The sequence below is a fragment of the Agrilus planipennis genome, unplaced genomic scaffold (assembly GCF_000699045.2).
Source record: "Agrilus planipennis isolate EAB-ADULT unplaced genomic scaffold, Apla_2.0 scaffold68, whole genome shotgun sequence".
Taxonomy (NCBI): domain Eukaryota; kingdom Metazoa; phylum Arthropoda; class Insecta; order Coleoptera; family Buprestidae; genus Agrilus; species Agrilus planipennis.
Genome location: NW_020439033.1, coordinates 1136177 through 1151732, shown reverse-complemented (window position 1 = coordinate 1151732; position 15556 = coordinate 1136177). Strand labels below are relative to the sequence as shown.

Below are 15556 nucleotides of genomic sequence, written 5' to 3'. Positions count from 1 at the left end.
ACAATAGTCTTTCATAAAATTAACCGTTAGCCGTTTTATTTTACATTTTTGATATGATGTAACAGAAATGCATCATAAGTTTTAAAATCAAGTTTACGTTTTTAGTCAAACCACTTTTTGCACTTAATTGTACTTGCAAACAAACGTAGGCAATGGTTGCTAAGAAATGCAACTGAATCAAAACATTTCTACAAGTTTAGTCTAACACAACCGTTAGACGAGCTTTACATAATTTTAACATGAACGAAGAATTAAAATTAGTTATAAATAAGTTAAATACTTTACTGGCAACCGACTTAAACATAATTTCGATTAATTCCTTATCGGATACTGAACTACTACAACTTGTAATTAAAGTTTTGCATCATCTTGGAATCTGCTCATTGGTACGAACATTATACTTATGATTATTATAATTTTACTTATACATCGCAACGTTTTTGATTCTTCTAAGGTCGGTGCTGAAGAAAATAAAGAACTAACAGTTTTCGTTATATTGGAATCATTACGAAAAATTAAATATGTCCCACCGTCTGAAATATCTCCCGAATTGTTTAGAGATGGACTACTTAATGTAAGTTAATTTCAATTCATAGATTTTATACATAAAATTGTATCTGTTAATTTTTCTCCTCAGGGCAATTTTAAAATTATTATACAACTTTTATTTTGGTTATTACAAAATGAAACTGAAATAGGCAAAAGAGCCTATTTGTCAAAGTAAGTAAGCAAAATACCGAAAGAAAAGTGTAATACAATTTTATTTTTCTGATTTAGAATTTGATTAATTTTAGTAACTTCAATTTCGGCTGACATTTAAGTTTGTCCAACACCTATTTAATTAAATCAATTCTGATTCAAAAAAATAAAATTGTGTTAAGGACGTATCTCTTTTGGTTCAACTCGTATGTGATTGAGATCGTACATCATAAATTTATTTGCAAAAAAGTTATTTAGGTGGGACTGGGAGATAAAGATTAAATGCATTAAGATCATATTTGGAAGAAGCCTTTGTACAATTTTAAAATTTCAATCAACCTTATCTCAGATTTGTATTTCGATTATTAGACCCTACTTATTTGGTCATCTATTTAGGTTTCTACACTCTATTGCCTTTTTTTTTAATAATTTTTATGCAAGTTAAGTATCACGTAGCTTAGATAGAATAGACAGGATTGTTTTTCACGTTAAAAAATTCCATTCAGCATCCTATTTATAATAAATAATAATAATAATATTGTCAAACATTCATTTAATTTCTACTTTAACGATGCTTAACGTTACAAACATCAAACATTGTACATCATATAAGAATAAGCATTTTTTTGAACTTTGCTAAGATATGTCGAAAAAATTGACATTCCCCTGGAAACATTGAGTGACGCGAATGTTCAAGAAATATACCAACAGTATGAGTCTAAAATTGAAGAATTTTGGAAGACGTACAGTTTGTATAAGCGAGAGAAAAAGAACGAAGAAGAAACTGTAGAACTGAAAAAAGATATAGAAAGAATGGATTTTGATCTCCAAAAATTAATCCAACGAACCAATAGCCAAAAAGAGAAAGTGGAGAGTATGGCAGATCGAGATATGTTGCTAACACTTGCTAAGGCTTACACAAAAGAAACAATGGAAGAGAAAAAATTACAAGAGCAGGTCTGTACACTTCCAATAACTTTTTGAACTTTATTTTTTTTCAACATTTACAAAAATCATTGCATAAAGATTGTCAAACTACAAGAATTCTTCTTTCACTTTAAAACATGTGCTTTTGGGATTCGCCATGGTCGAATGGAGTTGGCAATGGACTGCGGCGAATGCAAAAGCCTTCAGGACGAATATAAAATTCAAATATACTCCTTTTTATTCCCTAAGTAATTTAAATAGGTAATACAATCAAATAGAATAGGAATGAATTTATTTCAGCTTATGACTCAACAAACGTCGCTAAACCAAATTGAAAATCAAATTAAAATTTTAAATGAATCTATATCGAAAAGAAAAATATCAGAACCTATTAGAAACAAACCTTTGGAATATTTAGAAAGTGATTTTCAAACTAACAAACTTCTCGCAGAAGAAGAACTACCAAAAGAATATGAGAAGCTCAATTTGGAATTGGGTTTATTAGAAACTGTGTTGAATGAACCAGAGCCGATAGAAGCTGAACTTGAAATGCTCAGTGAAGAGGTACTTACATATTTAAAACGAAAAGCTTTCTATACAAATTAAATTTTATTTTTCATAATATACTTTCCATAAAGGTAGAAAAACTGCAACTACAAATACAAAGCCTCTCAGAACAAAAGTTGTCTTTGGTGCATTCAAACAACGATATTCTTCGTCCATATCAAAACCAAGCAACTGCGATAGAAAATAAGAAGCAGCAACTGACAAAAACAGTCATAGAAAAAAAAGAATACTTAAATAAACTGAACAAAACTCTGACCGAGAAACAAGACAAATTAGTTTCGTATGTTGGAGGGCCGGTGCTGCATGGAGATGAACTGCGAAGTTACGTATCAAAATTACGTGAACTAAGCGTGACTTACAAAGAGAAAAAAACCCAACTTCAGGGTCTTTTTAATGAGCTTGGTATTGTCAGCCGCACTTATGAGATTCTCAATGTGATCGATCCCAATATTCAAAAAATAGTTAAAGAAAAAGAAGAACAAGATAAAAGTGCTGAAGACACAGCTGTTCCTGCGGAAGACGAACATAAGCTTAAAACGGCGGTTTTTCAGTTAGCTCAAGAAGCGGATAGAAAGCAAGCGGAAGCCAAACAAATTAAGGAGGAACTTGCCAATTTAAAACAAGAAATTCAAACAGTAAATGAAAAATACCAGAATGCCAAAGAGGTAAATGTGTATTCTGGACAGGGAAAACCTACTTTCATGTAGAACTATGTCTTTGTCGGTCGTGTTGGGGTAAATGACGCATCACTTTGAAAGCTTCTATCTTGTAAAAAAAATTATCTAGACTCATCGAATTTATGAAGATTCAGTCATTCGGGTGTTTATTTTCGTAATTTTCAAGACGGAATAGAAAAAGGGAAATGAAGACCAAATGAAACTATGAGTAAAAGATAGGTAGACGTAGTTCTACACTCCTTCAGTTGGGCATACTAGAGTTTTTTAAATGACGATTGTAAGTTTTCTTTTAGAATTTCCAACGAATAACAGGTTACGCGGTAGACGAATTAGAAAAATTACGCAAAGAAAACGATGATTTTGAAGAAGAGATACGAAAATTAGAAGAAAAGTGGAAACTCTTACGGAGAGAAATAGATAGAAAAGAAGAGCTTTTGCTTCGGTTAAGTGAAGATATGATTAACTCTGCTGATGATGATAATGTTGATGGTGATGGAAAGAAGGAACCTACTCAACTGGAAAAACTGGAAAATAAACTTCACGAAAAGGAGAAACAAAAAAGAGAATTAGCTCTTAAAAAGCAAGCGCTTCATAACAAAAAGGTTTGTATAACATTTTGCTTATAATAGCAAACGTGTTGGCCCTTTTCTTTTTTTTTACATTTATTATGTTTATTCTAGGACCAAGTTCACGAGCAAATGGAAATAATTAACGGCATTGTCCACATATTAAATTGTAAACAAAAATTGTTAAATCAATAAAATGTATGCACATGTACAAAAAGTTTTTCAAACTATTTTTAACAGTTTTCAAGCGTAAAAGTAACGAAAAAGTTATAAAAAATCTTTTTTTATGAAATCGTAGAAGGGATTTTCGTTTCTTCGGGTGTTTTCGGTAGTGTTCTTGGATAAGATTATCCTTGGCTATAAACCGAAAGGTTTGATATCGGTTTCCTTTGAAGTATCATCGATTATTACTACTATCGACGACCAATCTCTGTTTTTTGTTGAAAATCGATTCCTAGCAAAGTTAATGATCGTGAGATCGTAAGACGTGTTTCTATCGGCTTAAGTAGTTTATATAGTATAGGGCCGAAAGGTGTAACCTTTAGATGTAAGTATTTCATACAATTGTCCTTAATTAATCTCGGTACCATCGCTAATAACTAATTGTAAAATATATTATATTAATTACAAACAAATTTTAGAGAGAACTAGTTCTTCCCCCTGCCCCCTGCCATTTTTATTACTCCTCCATGGCGTAGTGTCGGCCATCATTTTCTAATTGTTGCAGTTGTCGGCCATCATTCTTTTCTAATTGTTGCAGTTGTCGGCCATCATTCTTTTCTAATTGTTGTAGTTGTCGGCCATCATTCTTTTCTAATTGTTGCAGTTGTCGGCCATCATTCTTTTTGTTGCCGCATTGTCTCTGATATCGGCCATTATGGTTTTTTAATAGATGTATAGTAATCAATGATTAAAATTTAAAGGAATTTCTTATACATAGGTATGCAACACATCGTACACTTCAGCTTAAGAAATAGCTGAATTAATGAGTAATTTTCTAATTTTCAAATATTCAAATACAGATGACGTGTACTGTGACGTGCCATTGTAATTTTGACGTTTACATAACCTTAAATTTGTACTACTTAATAGAAAGTAATTTTTGAAAGTAATGTAGTTTCGTGTAATTATTAAGTATTCATTCTGTATATAGTTTGCTAAAAAAAACTTATTTAAAATGGTTTTAATGACTATGATTGCTCGTGTGGCAGATGGTTTGCCTTTGGCTGCAACAATGCAAGAAGATGAACAGGTTTAGTAAAGAAATTATACGGTTCTTATGTAGAATAAGTAACAGTTTATTTCTCACAGAGTGGACGAAATATATTGGACTATCAAAATCAAGCAAAAATGCTTTTTAGGAAATTAGGACCTCAATCTCCTCCTCGTTGTACCATTGAAACTGGGCCGTATTTATTCCAGTATTGTCTTAGCCTCATTTCAATTGATTATTGCATTATTTAGTAATATACTTACATTTCAGCTATTTAATAGAAAATGATGTTTGCTATTTAGTTCTATGTGAAAGAAATTATTCAAAGCGACTAGCTTATTCCTATTTGGAAGATATTGCACAAGAATTTCATTCTCAGTATGGTAAGAGGGTAAACACTGTTACAAGACCATACACATTTATAGAATTTGATACTTATATACAAAAAGCAAAAAAAATATTTACTGACTCGAGAGCAAGAAGAAATATGAATGTACTCAATAATCAGTTACAAGATGTCCAAAGGATAATGGTGCAGAATATTGATGATGTTTTACAAAGAGGAACTGTTCTTTCAGGTGCTGTTTTTCTATTACATTAAATCAAATCATCATACTCATGTCCCTCCTTTATTTAAGTCAATGTTGTAACTTAGTTAAATATAAATAAGTAATGTACAATTTCTTCTTTAGAGTTGGATATGAAAACCCAAAATCTCTCAATGTTAACTCAAAAATATAAAAAAGATGCAACATATTTAAATACCAAATCGATGTATGTGAAAGCTGCTGCAGGATGCATTGTGGTATTCTTATTCTTTTTATACTTCTGGATTTTATAAATATACATCTGTAGGTAATTGTGTACCATACCATATTGAATAATGTAAAGCATTTGTATTATTTGAATATATTCCATTACCAAATAAGGGACAGTTGTTAAATTTTAAAGTCTTTATTTAGCTCCAATTGGTGTATTTAATATTTATAATTTTACTCTAAGAAATAAAAACTTATAATTGCTGCTTTTCAGTAAATGTTTTATTAAAATTAGTTCTTCCCCATACCCCCGGCCATTTTTATTGCTCCACTATGACGTAGTGTCGGCCATTATTCTTTTCTAATTGTTGTAGTTGTCGGCCATCATTTTTTTCAATTGTTGTCGCATTATCACTGATGACGGCCATTATGGTTTTTTAATAGATGTATAGTAATCAATGATTAAAATTTAAAGGAATTGTTTATAAATAGGTATGCAACACATCGTACACTCCACATAAGAGATTGCCGATAGTACGTAATAATACTTTGCCCTGTGCTGACAGCACTCATAATTTCTTTTATTTGTAATATTAATTGTATAAACCAGTGGCGGTGATAAACAATACACATAAAATCTCGATGGCTCACAGCAGACCTGTATCACTTCAGACAGAAGATCTCTGCAACTATGTTGTACTAAGTAAAAAAATAAGTATGACTAGGCGGTTCTAGTGATATTTTGTTATGACCAGCTATAGATGAAATAATCTCATTAAAACGATTAAATTTCTAAGCGAAGAAAAAAACACTATTCTTTTGAGGGCACAAATGATTATCTTTAATTCATAATTAAAAAGAAATTTTAGTTACAGTTATGAAAATAAGAGAAGAATGCAAAAAACAAACATCATCCTTTGTTTAGTAATTAACAAAGACGTCTTTCAAACATTATTTCTAAATTAACTTCACATTGCACTTGTTAAATAAAATCAAAATTATTCTAATTAAAAAAGAAATATAGAATAAATTAAGTTCCATCTTCAACAGACATTTCACTATCACTATTTTCATTAAGGAACAATAAATTTTTAAATTCTTTGTAGAGCAAATTTTCCTCCTTTTCACTATGTTCTATAATTCTCTGTATAACTTTATTTCCATCTGTTAAATCTTCATCTTCTTCTAAATCTTAAATGAAATAAAAATAATTAAGTACAATTAGTAATAAAAAAAGCGAATTTCCAGTTAATGTACTTCTGAAATTTAAGTATGTAGTTAGGGTAGAGGGTCAACAAGCCTTTAAACGTTAAGAAATTGTAAAAAGGAATCCGATCTTTTAAGAGGAAGTTTTTACAATGGGAATTGACCCACCTCCCAATCACCGACATGACCTGTAGTTTAAGAAGGTATCCAAACCATTACACAATCACCGTAGTGAATTATACTTTAATAATTGTAAACTTACCAGAATCAATTACTTCATAGCAACTTATGTGATCATTTAAAACAACATGAATAACTGGATATTCTATAATCAGTCTATTTTTTAAATTGTCCTTTAGACTTATATGAGGATCTAGTTCATAAAATTGTTTCCTCTTCTTTTCTTCAGCTTTCAGAAGCAATTTTATACCTGCAATTCCTGCTGATTGATAAAATTGTAGCTTTGTTTGTAAGGTGGACCCTTCTTGCAATTGGAAATACTTATTTATTATTTTTGATAATTTTAAAGATTCNCTAGTTCATAAAATTGTTTCCTCTTCTTTTCTTCAGCTTTCAGAAGCAATTTTATACCTGCAATTCCTGCTGATTGATAAAATTGTAGCTTTGTTTGTAAGGTGGACCCTTCTTGCAATTGGAAATACTTATTTATTATTTTTGATAATTTTAAAGATTCAGGTACCCGCCTATCAGTCAAACAGAAATTCTCTGCATTAGTGAAAATCCAATCAATATGCCAAAATAATGTATTTGTTTTAAACTGAAGATATGTGGAATTGTTTATATGTCTTTTAAATGTTGGCGGCAGAAATTTTATGACTGTCTTCCTTCTATCTGCTGCTTTTTGTAATCGATGCAAATGCTACAATATAAATTACTAAAATTTCAACACTTGTAAACAATTATGACAAAATTTACATATGGAAGTAAGGAATTTTTAGGAAATTTCTTGTAAGCATCTTTTTTTAATTTTTCAACAGTTCGTGATATCTCTTCTAACATACAAATATCATTGGACAGATCTAAACTAGTAAATTTGTCCATTGGTATGTACTTAGTTTTATCTCTTTCACCATTACAATTTAATTCCTTTTTATGGATGGAGGAGCATTTTAGACAACATGTCTTTAATTCACAACGAGGACAGGTGTACTTTGCGGCTGTCACAGAACATACTTCACATTGCCCTAATCTACAATTAAATCTATATTAATTACCTTTACTTGCTTCAATTTTTAATTAATTACCTAGATGTATAATCAGAGAGCAAAGTGTTAATTGCAGGTTGTTCCACTTCCATTACAACTATTTTCTAAATTAACTACATACCATATTATTAAAAAAAATAATTGAAATTAATATAATTATTCTTAATATTCATCCCATGTATTAAATAAGAACATAATTAGAATAACGTGAAACTTGCGCCGGCTAATTGCATTGAAATTAAAATGTTTAGGTTATGAAATTATAAATTATTACAAGCAGTGTAGTGAGCGCAATCTGTAGAAAAACTCACGAGATTTAATTATTAAAAATTAGTTATACCTAAACTAGAACAGGGTAGATGGCGATAGAGTGCCTGGAAAGGGACAAAAATTTAAGAAAATAAATGGTGTAAAATAGTAATATCATATGGTCGTCAGTCTTAAGACTGGTTGGATACGCACCTTCACTCCTTCCTATCCTGAGCTAATCTTCGCATTTCCTTAAAACTAGAACAACCCACATCCATAACTATTTGCGAACAGTAATCTAATCTAGGTCTACCTCTACCCCTTCTAACTACCATTTCTGCCTCTAACTGTCTCCAACTAGACTTTCATCCCTAAGGTGTTCTACCAACCTATCTCGCCTTTTTCTTATTGACTTACAAACAGTCCTTTATTCCCTTTGTACCCCTATTGCACTTATTGATGACATCCCCCGAGGTAGTCCCCGCCCGGATATCCAAATGGGGGACTAGAAGTGACGAGGATAATACATCTAGGATCACATTTGAGGGGTCAGGCTAATTAAATGTGGACTCTGAGGAAGGAACGTTAGATGAGGATATTCGTGGTAGGGAGGCATCTAGGGCATTAAATAGAATGGTGAATGTTAAAGCGGCTTGGGAGGTCGGTATCCCTCTAGAGAGCATTGAGGAATTGGGTCTTGTAGCTTTGGAAATAATCACTGCAGAACGAAATTACGTTTGGGTTGAAAGGAGTATGCCGAAAAAATGACGCAAAGCTAGAATTGTCTCAAGTTTCAAGAATTGGGATGAAGATACACCAGAGAATTATATGGGGATTTCGTTGCTAGACATCTTATCAAATCGTCTTAGCAAGTGGATAGACAAGGAGGACAAAGTAAAAGAGAGCCAGGCAGGGTTTAGGAGAAAAAGAAAAAAAAGGGGTCATTGTACTCAACTATATAATCAATGAGAGACTTAAACGGGAAAGAGAGGAACTCTATGTGGCTTTCAGGACTGAGTTTGATACTACAGATAGAGAGTTACTTCTAGGGAGGTTATTGAAGTTAGGCATTAGAGCGAGAATGCACGCTCTTATTAAGAATATTTATAAGCTAACAGTGACGAAATGAAGAATGGGAGAACAATCACTGAAGAGTTCACCACGAACATAGGAAGGCTGTGTACTGAGCACAACCTTGTTTGATCTATTTATAAATAACATAGATGATAACTGGGAAAGACAGGAAGAAAGAGTGAAAACTATAATTACAACGTTAGCAAAATATGTCGAGAGAAACAGGTTACGGGTAAATACTAAGACAAAGATCATGGTCTTCAGAAATTGGGGGAAAAGAAATAAGAAGGAGTTATAGAGCTTTAATGGGGAAATTATTGAAGTGGTAAACGAGTTGAATTACCTAGGGTATTGCTTCATAACAAAGAGCGAAACTGAAAGATACAAGTAGATCACGGCAGTGTCGCAAAAAGCTGCTGTGACATGGGGAGTTTTGAAAGGGGCAAGTAGAGATCAAAGGAAAGGTCGTACTTATCTGATGGACTTGTTAATGAAAGCCGTAGCGCTATACGGTTTGAGGTTCGCGATTCGGGTAAGTTAGAATGCTTGGGGAAAGTACCAAAAGCAGGTACTGCAAGATGGTGCTAGGAGTAACAAGGAACACGCCTAAGTATATCCGGAGAAACGAACTGGGAGTAATAGATCTAGAATATACAGCGAAGGAACGGGCATTTAGATATTAAGAATATTACAGGAATGTCAGATGATAAAAATACTGTTTAATAAAAACAATAGAGGTATTTGAGAAGTAAGAAGCGACTGTTTGTAGATCCTTATGGGAATAAAGGAGACGGGAGAGATCAATAGGGGATTTAAAAACAAATTAGACATATGGTTGGGTATACAATTAAATAAAGAACTTAGTATTGAACAGTTCCAGAGCAGATTATTTGAGTGGACAGAGCGGAAATAAAGACGAGGAGGAGGTCTAGACAAGAACAAGATGTGGGAATTTAGAGGAGTTCAAAAAGGGTTATAGTGATTGGACATGTAGACTCGGTGATAGGAGGGAAGGACACTTGTGCACCTACTGTGCCGTGGGGAGGTAATTAAAATGCAAAGTGGGGGTATAAAGTGGTTTATGAACGAATGGAGAATAGATGGGCAATGGGGATGAAATGAAAGATTTAATTGTTATTACTTTAAAAGGAGAGGAATGCGAAGGCTTATTACATATATTATATTTTAAAATTGTAGAAAAACCTGTATAAGGAAAAAGTTGATATTGTAACTTATAACGTAAGAGAAAAGAAACAATTAGTAAAATAGACAATGTCATTACATGTAAAAAAGTGAGAATAGAAGGGTGAACTTGTATAGTTTTAAGAAGAGCCATTATAGAATTTAGAATTAAGGTGACATTGTAGCTGAGATTGTGAAAACCCGCTAGTATACAATGAAAAATTTGTTTTTTTAATTCCTTTTAAGAAATATATGGCAACGATCACATTAAAACCAAACAAGCCAAGCAAATACGATTGCTATCAATCTTGTGGGTATTAATAAAATATTTATTGTACGTCGCTAGACATAGGAATTATATTAGAAGGAAAAACAGATAGCTATAAAATTAGTTTTGTTTGTAAAAATACAAATCATGTAATTATCGATTGCTATTTGTCACCACGAGGCAGACTCGTGTTGCGTGATATTTAAATTTATTATATCTATTGTAAACATCATAATTATGTTTCTAGTGCGACAAACACTGGAACTAAAAAAGAAAAAAAACTTATACAATGTGCTAAAGGGGCAATTATAAAAATCACCAATATAAACATAGGATTTTGTACTTTTTGAAAACAGTCCCCCTGGGACGGATATAATAATGGACCGGTTATTAATAAATTGTTGCGTTACTGTGCTTATTTATCATATAATGTCCAAACCGCAAAACATCGATATTGACCTTAAATAGAAAGGAACCCTTTTATAGACACCTTTTCTGATCAGTGGGGATTGTTTTTACTCATAAATTACCTTCTGAGATTGGTAGACCACAAAAAACTCCCCCAAAATGGCACATTCTAATAAACATTTTTTTTAATTGTGAAGAATAGGTATTATTGCTTTTCTGATGCTTTATATAAAAGTTAAAGTTTTAAAGGTTAAAAATGTTAAAACTGACATTGGGTAAAAGATTGATGGCAATATATGACGGAGTATGATAAACTTATACTGTTTACAGTTTTGTATAAAATAAATAGCGATAATATACAGTAACAACTGTAATTTATTATTAGATATTTATATAAACATATCTGTTAAATAAAATTCACCATCAGTGATTTGTAATAAAAAAGGATGTGGATATATTTGGTAAAACTTTTATCACAAATTATTACGACTACACGTGAATATGCCTTAATATGTGACAGTAATGACTTTAAAAATAGATTATTTTTAATGCATTTAACCACAATGCTTTGTTTTCTGGAAAACTATTGGTCGTTTCTGAGGGCTCGCCCAGCGTTGGTGCATCTTATTATAAGCATATGGATTAAATTTTCCACTACATTTATCTTTAATACCAATTAATAACGGTTCTAAAACCGCAAACCAGGTCAATATTGTTTATTAATGTCAAATCAAACTATTTAGCGATAATGCATTTTTTGTCTCAATAAATAATAATAAGAAAAGATGTCTTCCGGTATTTTTTGTGCCACATATCATAAGAAATTTTTACTTATTTTAGCTCCTTATTAATGGATTAAAATATGATCACCTACCTACGAAAAAATTTAATTTGTAATAATTAAATGAAAACGTAATAAAACTTAAAATGCGTAGCGTTTTCTCCGTTTTTTTTCGATTTCGAAAACTGAAGAAACTACATAAACTGTTTTGTTCGGTTTTTGTGAATTTAGTATGTACCTATAGACAACAACGGCACTATGGCGACATTGTGTTATTTTATTTGTTAAACAATAGCAACCGTGACAAGACTTTTTTCTTTAAAAACAGAAAATAGCTTTTTTAAGATAAATTAAACAATATATACTTTTTAAATCAATAAACAATTGCACAATAAATTTTACGGGATAACAAAAGAAAATACGCAGTAGACTTTTAAACTTTAGGGACATTAAACATTTTATGTTATTTGTGATTTTTTTAAGTGTTGATTTTGAAATACAACAGCTTATATCTAAAGTACCTAATTAATTAGGTACCTCCCTGAAAATATTTATTGCAAACTTAATTTCCTATCAAATTTCACCGAAGCAGAACAACGTCATAACTTCCATGATTTCAAAAAAAATTGTTATTACAAAAATATGACAGCGGATGTTGGTTTTAATCCATAAAATCACAATTTATACTCTCCTTGCTAATGAGTATATTGATTGTATTGTGAAGTAACGATTATTCTGGTTCTGGATCTGCAGTTTTGTGGATGATTAGTAAACGCATATATACAAATATTCAATTACCCAATGTTAACAAAGGTTACCAATTATCAAAATCATACTCGTCTTATAATGTATCTGCTATCCATCAACAGTACAGGAATACTTCGTGAAAGGACGAGCGGGACCAGTTCATGTGTAACTGCCACGCATCTGATACACGCACGTGAGGATTTACAAGGATCCTTGCTCGAGCACGCGATTACCGTTACGTTGTTTCACAATTTTCCCCACTCTCGCTTTTTTGACTACATCATCACAATTTTTATTTATTTTTTGTAATGCTGATAACGAAGCACGCCTTTGACGTTAAGTAGCACATGATATGCGGTCTTATAAAATGCTGACGGGCATCTACGTTTCTGCCATACCCACTTTTGGCTGTCTGATAACAGACGTCCTTAGCCTTACCTAACAAGTCCATTTTAATTTTACCTTCTGACCTTACAGTGATAATAAAAGAGAATCATGCCTATTGTAAAGGAACAATTGCCCAAACGTGAAACAATCGAATTGAGGAAAAAGCACATTGGGTAAGTTGATTTTTCTTATCAATGCTTTTTTTTTTCGGGGAATATAATAAACGAAATGATCAATGTTAAAATTAATTAATTTCATTACCATCTAAACTGGTCTAAGGTATTGCTTACAAACAGTTGTTTGTTTTAGGCCCAATTGTCAGCTTTTTTTCAAGAAAGATCCACTTAAAATAGTGCGGGCAGAAAAGCAATACATGTTTGATGAAAGAGGAGACGCTTATTTAGACTGCATTAACAATGTAGCTCATGGTGAGTTAGAGATGTAAATAAGAGAAAATCTCTGTTTTAAATAAATGCCTCTTACTTAAACAGTTGGTCATTGTCATCCAGAAGTGGTCAAAGCAGGTTTCGAACAAATGTTGGTCTTGAACACCAACAATCGATTTCTTCACGACAACATTGTTTTATGTGCTCAAAGATTGATAAGCACCATGCCCGAAAACTTATCCGTGTGTTATTTCGTAAATTCTGGTTCAGAGGCTAACGACTTAGCTTTGCGCCTTGCTCAGATACATACCGGAAACGAAGATATAATAACCCTTGAGCAGTAAGTTAATTTTTATTGTTTATTCGATTTCGACCATTTATGAACGCTTACCATAAATAATCTCAGCTGTGTGCATCAAAATTACTTTCAGTTTTCCGAATTGTTTAGTAAATAGGTAATGTCGATTGATGGTACCTTTAATAAAAGGATAAGTTACCGAAAAAAGTCTAATGTTTTCGTTTTCGCTTTTTCTTCCAGCTAATTAAAATGACAAAGAAGATGGCCGGAACTTCGAAATCTGCAGGCTGGACGCCTGCCTGCATTATTAACTTCATCATTTACTTGTTCCTGTTCAGATCAAGGGTTGCTAAACCAATACTTTGTTCTAATTAGTCACCTTATATATTTTTAGTTAACCATCATGCATTTTTTAACATCTAGTACATTTAGTAAGCTTGGCAAGCTTTGACAAACAATTAGCCTTTTTTCTAAAGGCTTTTTACGGCAAACATGAGAAATGTATTTTTTCAGTGCGTACCATGGGCACTTAACCTCCTTGATTGACATTTCCCACTACAAATTCGCCTTACCTGGAGGGCCGCCACAGAAAGATTACGTCCATTTGGTAATAAACTAATAAAATTTTTATGTAAAACTAAGTCGACAGTTTACTAATTACGTACAATAATTAATAGTAGCGGAAGCCTAAAATCTTTAACGATTTACTGAATTATTAAAGAATTTAACAGGATTTCTCAATTTCAAATAGGCTTCGTGTCCAGACACGTACCGTGGAAAATTCAGGGGCGACAAAAGAAATTCTCAGGAATGCGGAACTCTTTACGCCAATGAAATAAAACAAATTTGCGATGGTCTTAAGAAAAAAGGAAAAGGAGTTTGCGCCTATATAGCAGAAAGTTTTCAAAGTTGCGGTGGACAAGTCATACCACCATCGGGATACTTTCGAGAAGTCTACCAGCACGTCCGGGAGGCTGGAGGAGTGTGTATCGCTGATGAAGTACAAGTTGGTTTTGGACGTGTCGGAAAACATTGGTGGGCATTCCAGATGCACGGTTCCGACGTTGTTCCTGACATTGTAACCATGGGAAAACCAATGGGAAACGGACATCCTATTGCTGCTGTGATCACAACTCCAGAAATTGCAGAAAGCTTTAGAAAAACCGGAGTAGAATATTTCAATACGGTTAGTGCCAATTACGATATGTGCTACAGTCGATTTATTAATTGTAACGTCTTTAACAGTATGGGGGTAATCCCGTATCATGCGCCATTGCCAATGCAGTATTCGATGTAATTGAAAAGCAAAAGCTGAGAGAAAATGCCATCATCGTTGGCGATTACCTTTTGGATTCTTGCGAGAGATTGATGAGGAAACACCATGTAATTGGAGACGTTCGTGGTTATGGATTATTTATTGGAATCGATTTAATTAACGATAATGAAACAAGAAGTCCAGCAACCAAAACTGCTCAATACGTAATAAGCAGGTAAACTAAAACAATTATTTAGCTAAATGATAATTCAATTAATAAATGTTCTTTATCTCTTTAGAATGAAACAAGAACATATTCTCTTAAGTGCGGATGGTCCATATGGTAACGTTCTGAAGTTGAAACCACCGATGATTTTTACAAAAGAAAATGTCGATGAATTCGTATTAACCCTCGACAGAATTCTGGAAGAAGTTAAAAATATGGACGAAACGTCGCAGATAGCACCCGACATAAAAGTAAAGTCTCACCCAGTGAAGAACACAAAACCCTACAAACCCTCGTCTTCGAGAAAAGAAGACAAGATAAAGTCTATTTAACTTTGTTTATAATTAAACGCAATTTTTCTAGAATAGAAAAACTGATTTGTCTATTAAATAGACCACTTTAAATGTATTTATTTTTATTTTTTTTATATTTGTCTTCTTGCGGACAAATACAAAG

The 15556-nt window shown here is 32.5% G+C and overlaps 4 protein-coding genes across 5 annotated transcripts; 3 read left to right on the top strand and 1 right to left on the bottom strand.

Moving 5' to 3' along the window:
* The first annotated feature begins 160 nt into the window (after positions 1–160).
* On the top strand, positions 161–3637 carry LOC108732854 (intraflagellar transport protein 81 homolog). 2 transcript variants are annotated; one of them, XM_018463848.1, is made up of 8 exons: positions 161–386; positions 455–574; positions 638–720; positions 1341–1656; positions 1927–2190; positions 2265–2858; positions 3164–3472; positions 3551–3637. In XM_018463848.1, the coding sequence occupies exons 1-8, from the start codon at positions 240–242 to the stop codon at positions 3629–3631; spliced, it is 1914 nt and encodes a 637-aa protein (XP_018319350.1). In that variant the 5' UTR covers positions 161–239; the 3' UTR covers positions 3632–3637. The 2 variants fall into 2 exon arrangements, with proteins under 2 accessions (XP_018319350.1, XP_018319351.1); XM_018463849.1 differs by lacking the exons at positions 161–386; positions 638–720 and having other exon boundaries at positions 500–574.
* An 846-nt stretch (positions 3638–4483) lies between these two features.
* LOC108732786 (vesicle-trafficking protein SEC22b-B) lies at positions 4484–5577 on the top strand. The gene is made up of 4 exons (XM_025976625.1): positions 4484–4688; positions 4748–4857; positions 4920–5227; positions 5342–5577. The coding sequence occupies exons 1-4, from the start codon at positions 4614–4616 to the stop codon at positions 5488–5490; spliced, it is 642 nt and encodes a 213-aa protein (XP_025832410.1). The 5' UTR covers positions 4484–4613; the 3' UTR covers positions 5491–5577.
* Positions 5578–6224: 647 nt separating this feature from the next.
* On the bottom strand, positions 6225–8301 carry LOC108732846 (box C/D snoRNA protein 1). The gene is made up of 5 exons (XM_025976629.1): positions 7879–8301; positions 7550–7823; positions 7205–7493; positions 6876–7043; positions 6225–6598 (listed from the first exon to the last, which is right to left on the bottom strand). Exons 1-5 carry the CDS (start codon positions 7929–7931, stop codon positions 6438–6440), a joined length of 945 nt encoding a protein of 314 aa, XP_025832414.1. The 5' UTR covers positions 7932–8301; the 3' UTR covers positions 6225–6437.
* Positions 8302–12928: 4627 nt separating this feature from the next.
* On the top strand, positions 12929–15508 carry LOC108732811 (5-phosphohydroxy-L-lysine phospho-lyase). Its single transcript, XM_018463776.2, has 7 exons — positions 12929–13108; positions 13245–13363; positions 13427–13661; positions 14133–14226; positions 14371–14805; positions 14865–15109; positions 15174–15508. Exons 1-7 carry the CDS (start codon positions 13044–13046, stop codon positions 15430–15432), a joined length of 1452 nt encoding a protein of 483 aa, XP_018319278.1. The 5' UTR covers positions 12929–13043; the 3' UTR covers positions 15433–15508.
* Positions 15509–15556: the final 48 nt, after the last annotated feature.

What these genes read in the sequence shown, in the direction of transcription:
- LOC108732811 (XM_018463776.2), top strand. Translation starts at nt 13,044, where the DNA reads ATGCCTATTGTAAAGGAACAATTGCCCAAACGTGAAACAATCGAATTG. An exon ending in TTGAGGAAAAAGCACATTGG is followed by an intron (nt 13,109 to 13,244) that starts GTAAGTTGATTT and finishes TGTTTGTTTTAG; the next exon opens with GCCCAATTGTCAGCTTTTTT. An exon ending in CATTAACAATGTAGCTCATG is followed by an intron (nt 13,364 to 13,426) that starts GTGAGTTAGAGA and finishes TTACTTAAACAG; the next exon opens with TTGGTCATTGTCATCCAGAA.
- LOC108732786 (XM_025976625.1), top strand. Translation starts at nt 4,614, where the DNA reads ATGGTTTTAATGACTATGATTGCTCGTGTGGCAGATGGTTTGCCTTTG. An exon ending in CAATGCAAGAAGATGAACAG is followed by an intron (nt 4,689 to 4,747) that starts GTTTAGTAAAGA and finishes TATTTCTCACAG; the next exon opens with AGTGGACGAAATATATTGGA. An exon ending in AAGAGGAACTGTTCTTTCAG is followed by an intron (nt 5,228 to 5,341) that starts GTGCTGTTTTTC and finishes TTTCTTCTTTAG; the next exon opens with AGTTGGATATGAAAACCCAA.
- LOC108732846 (XM_025976629.1), bottom strand. Translation starts at nt 7,931, where the DNA reads ATGGAAGTGGAACAACCTGCAATTAACACTTTGCTCTCTGATTATACA. An exon ending in TCAATCAGCAGGAATTGCAG is followed by an intron (nt 7,044 to 7,204) that starts GTATAAAATTGC and finishes CAGGAATTGCAG; the next exon opens with GTATAAAATTGCTTCTGAAA. An exon ending in CTATGAAGTAATTGATTCTG is followed by an intron (nt 6,599 to 6,875) that starts GTAAGTTTACAA and finishes ATTTCATTTAAG; the next exon opens with ATTTAGAAGAAGATGAAGAT.
- LOC108732854 (XM_018463848.1), top strand. Translation starts at nt 240, where the DNA reads ATGAACGAAGAATTAAAATTAGTTATAAATAAGTTAAATACTTTACTG. An exon ending in AGAAAAAATTACAAGAGCAG is followed by an intron (nt 1,657 to 1,926) that starts GTCTGTACACTT and finishes AATTTATTTCAG; the next exon opens with CTTATGACTCAACAAACGTC. An exon ending in AATACCAGAATGCCAAAGAG is followed by an intron (nt 2,859 to 3,163) that starts GTAAATGTGTAT and finishes GTTTTCTTTTAG; the next exon opens with AATTTCCAACGAATAACAGG.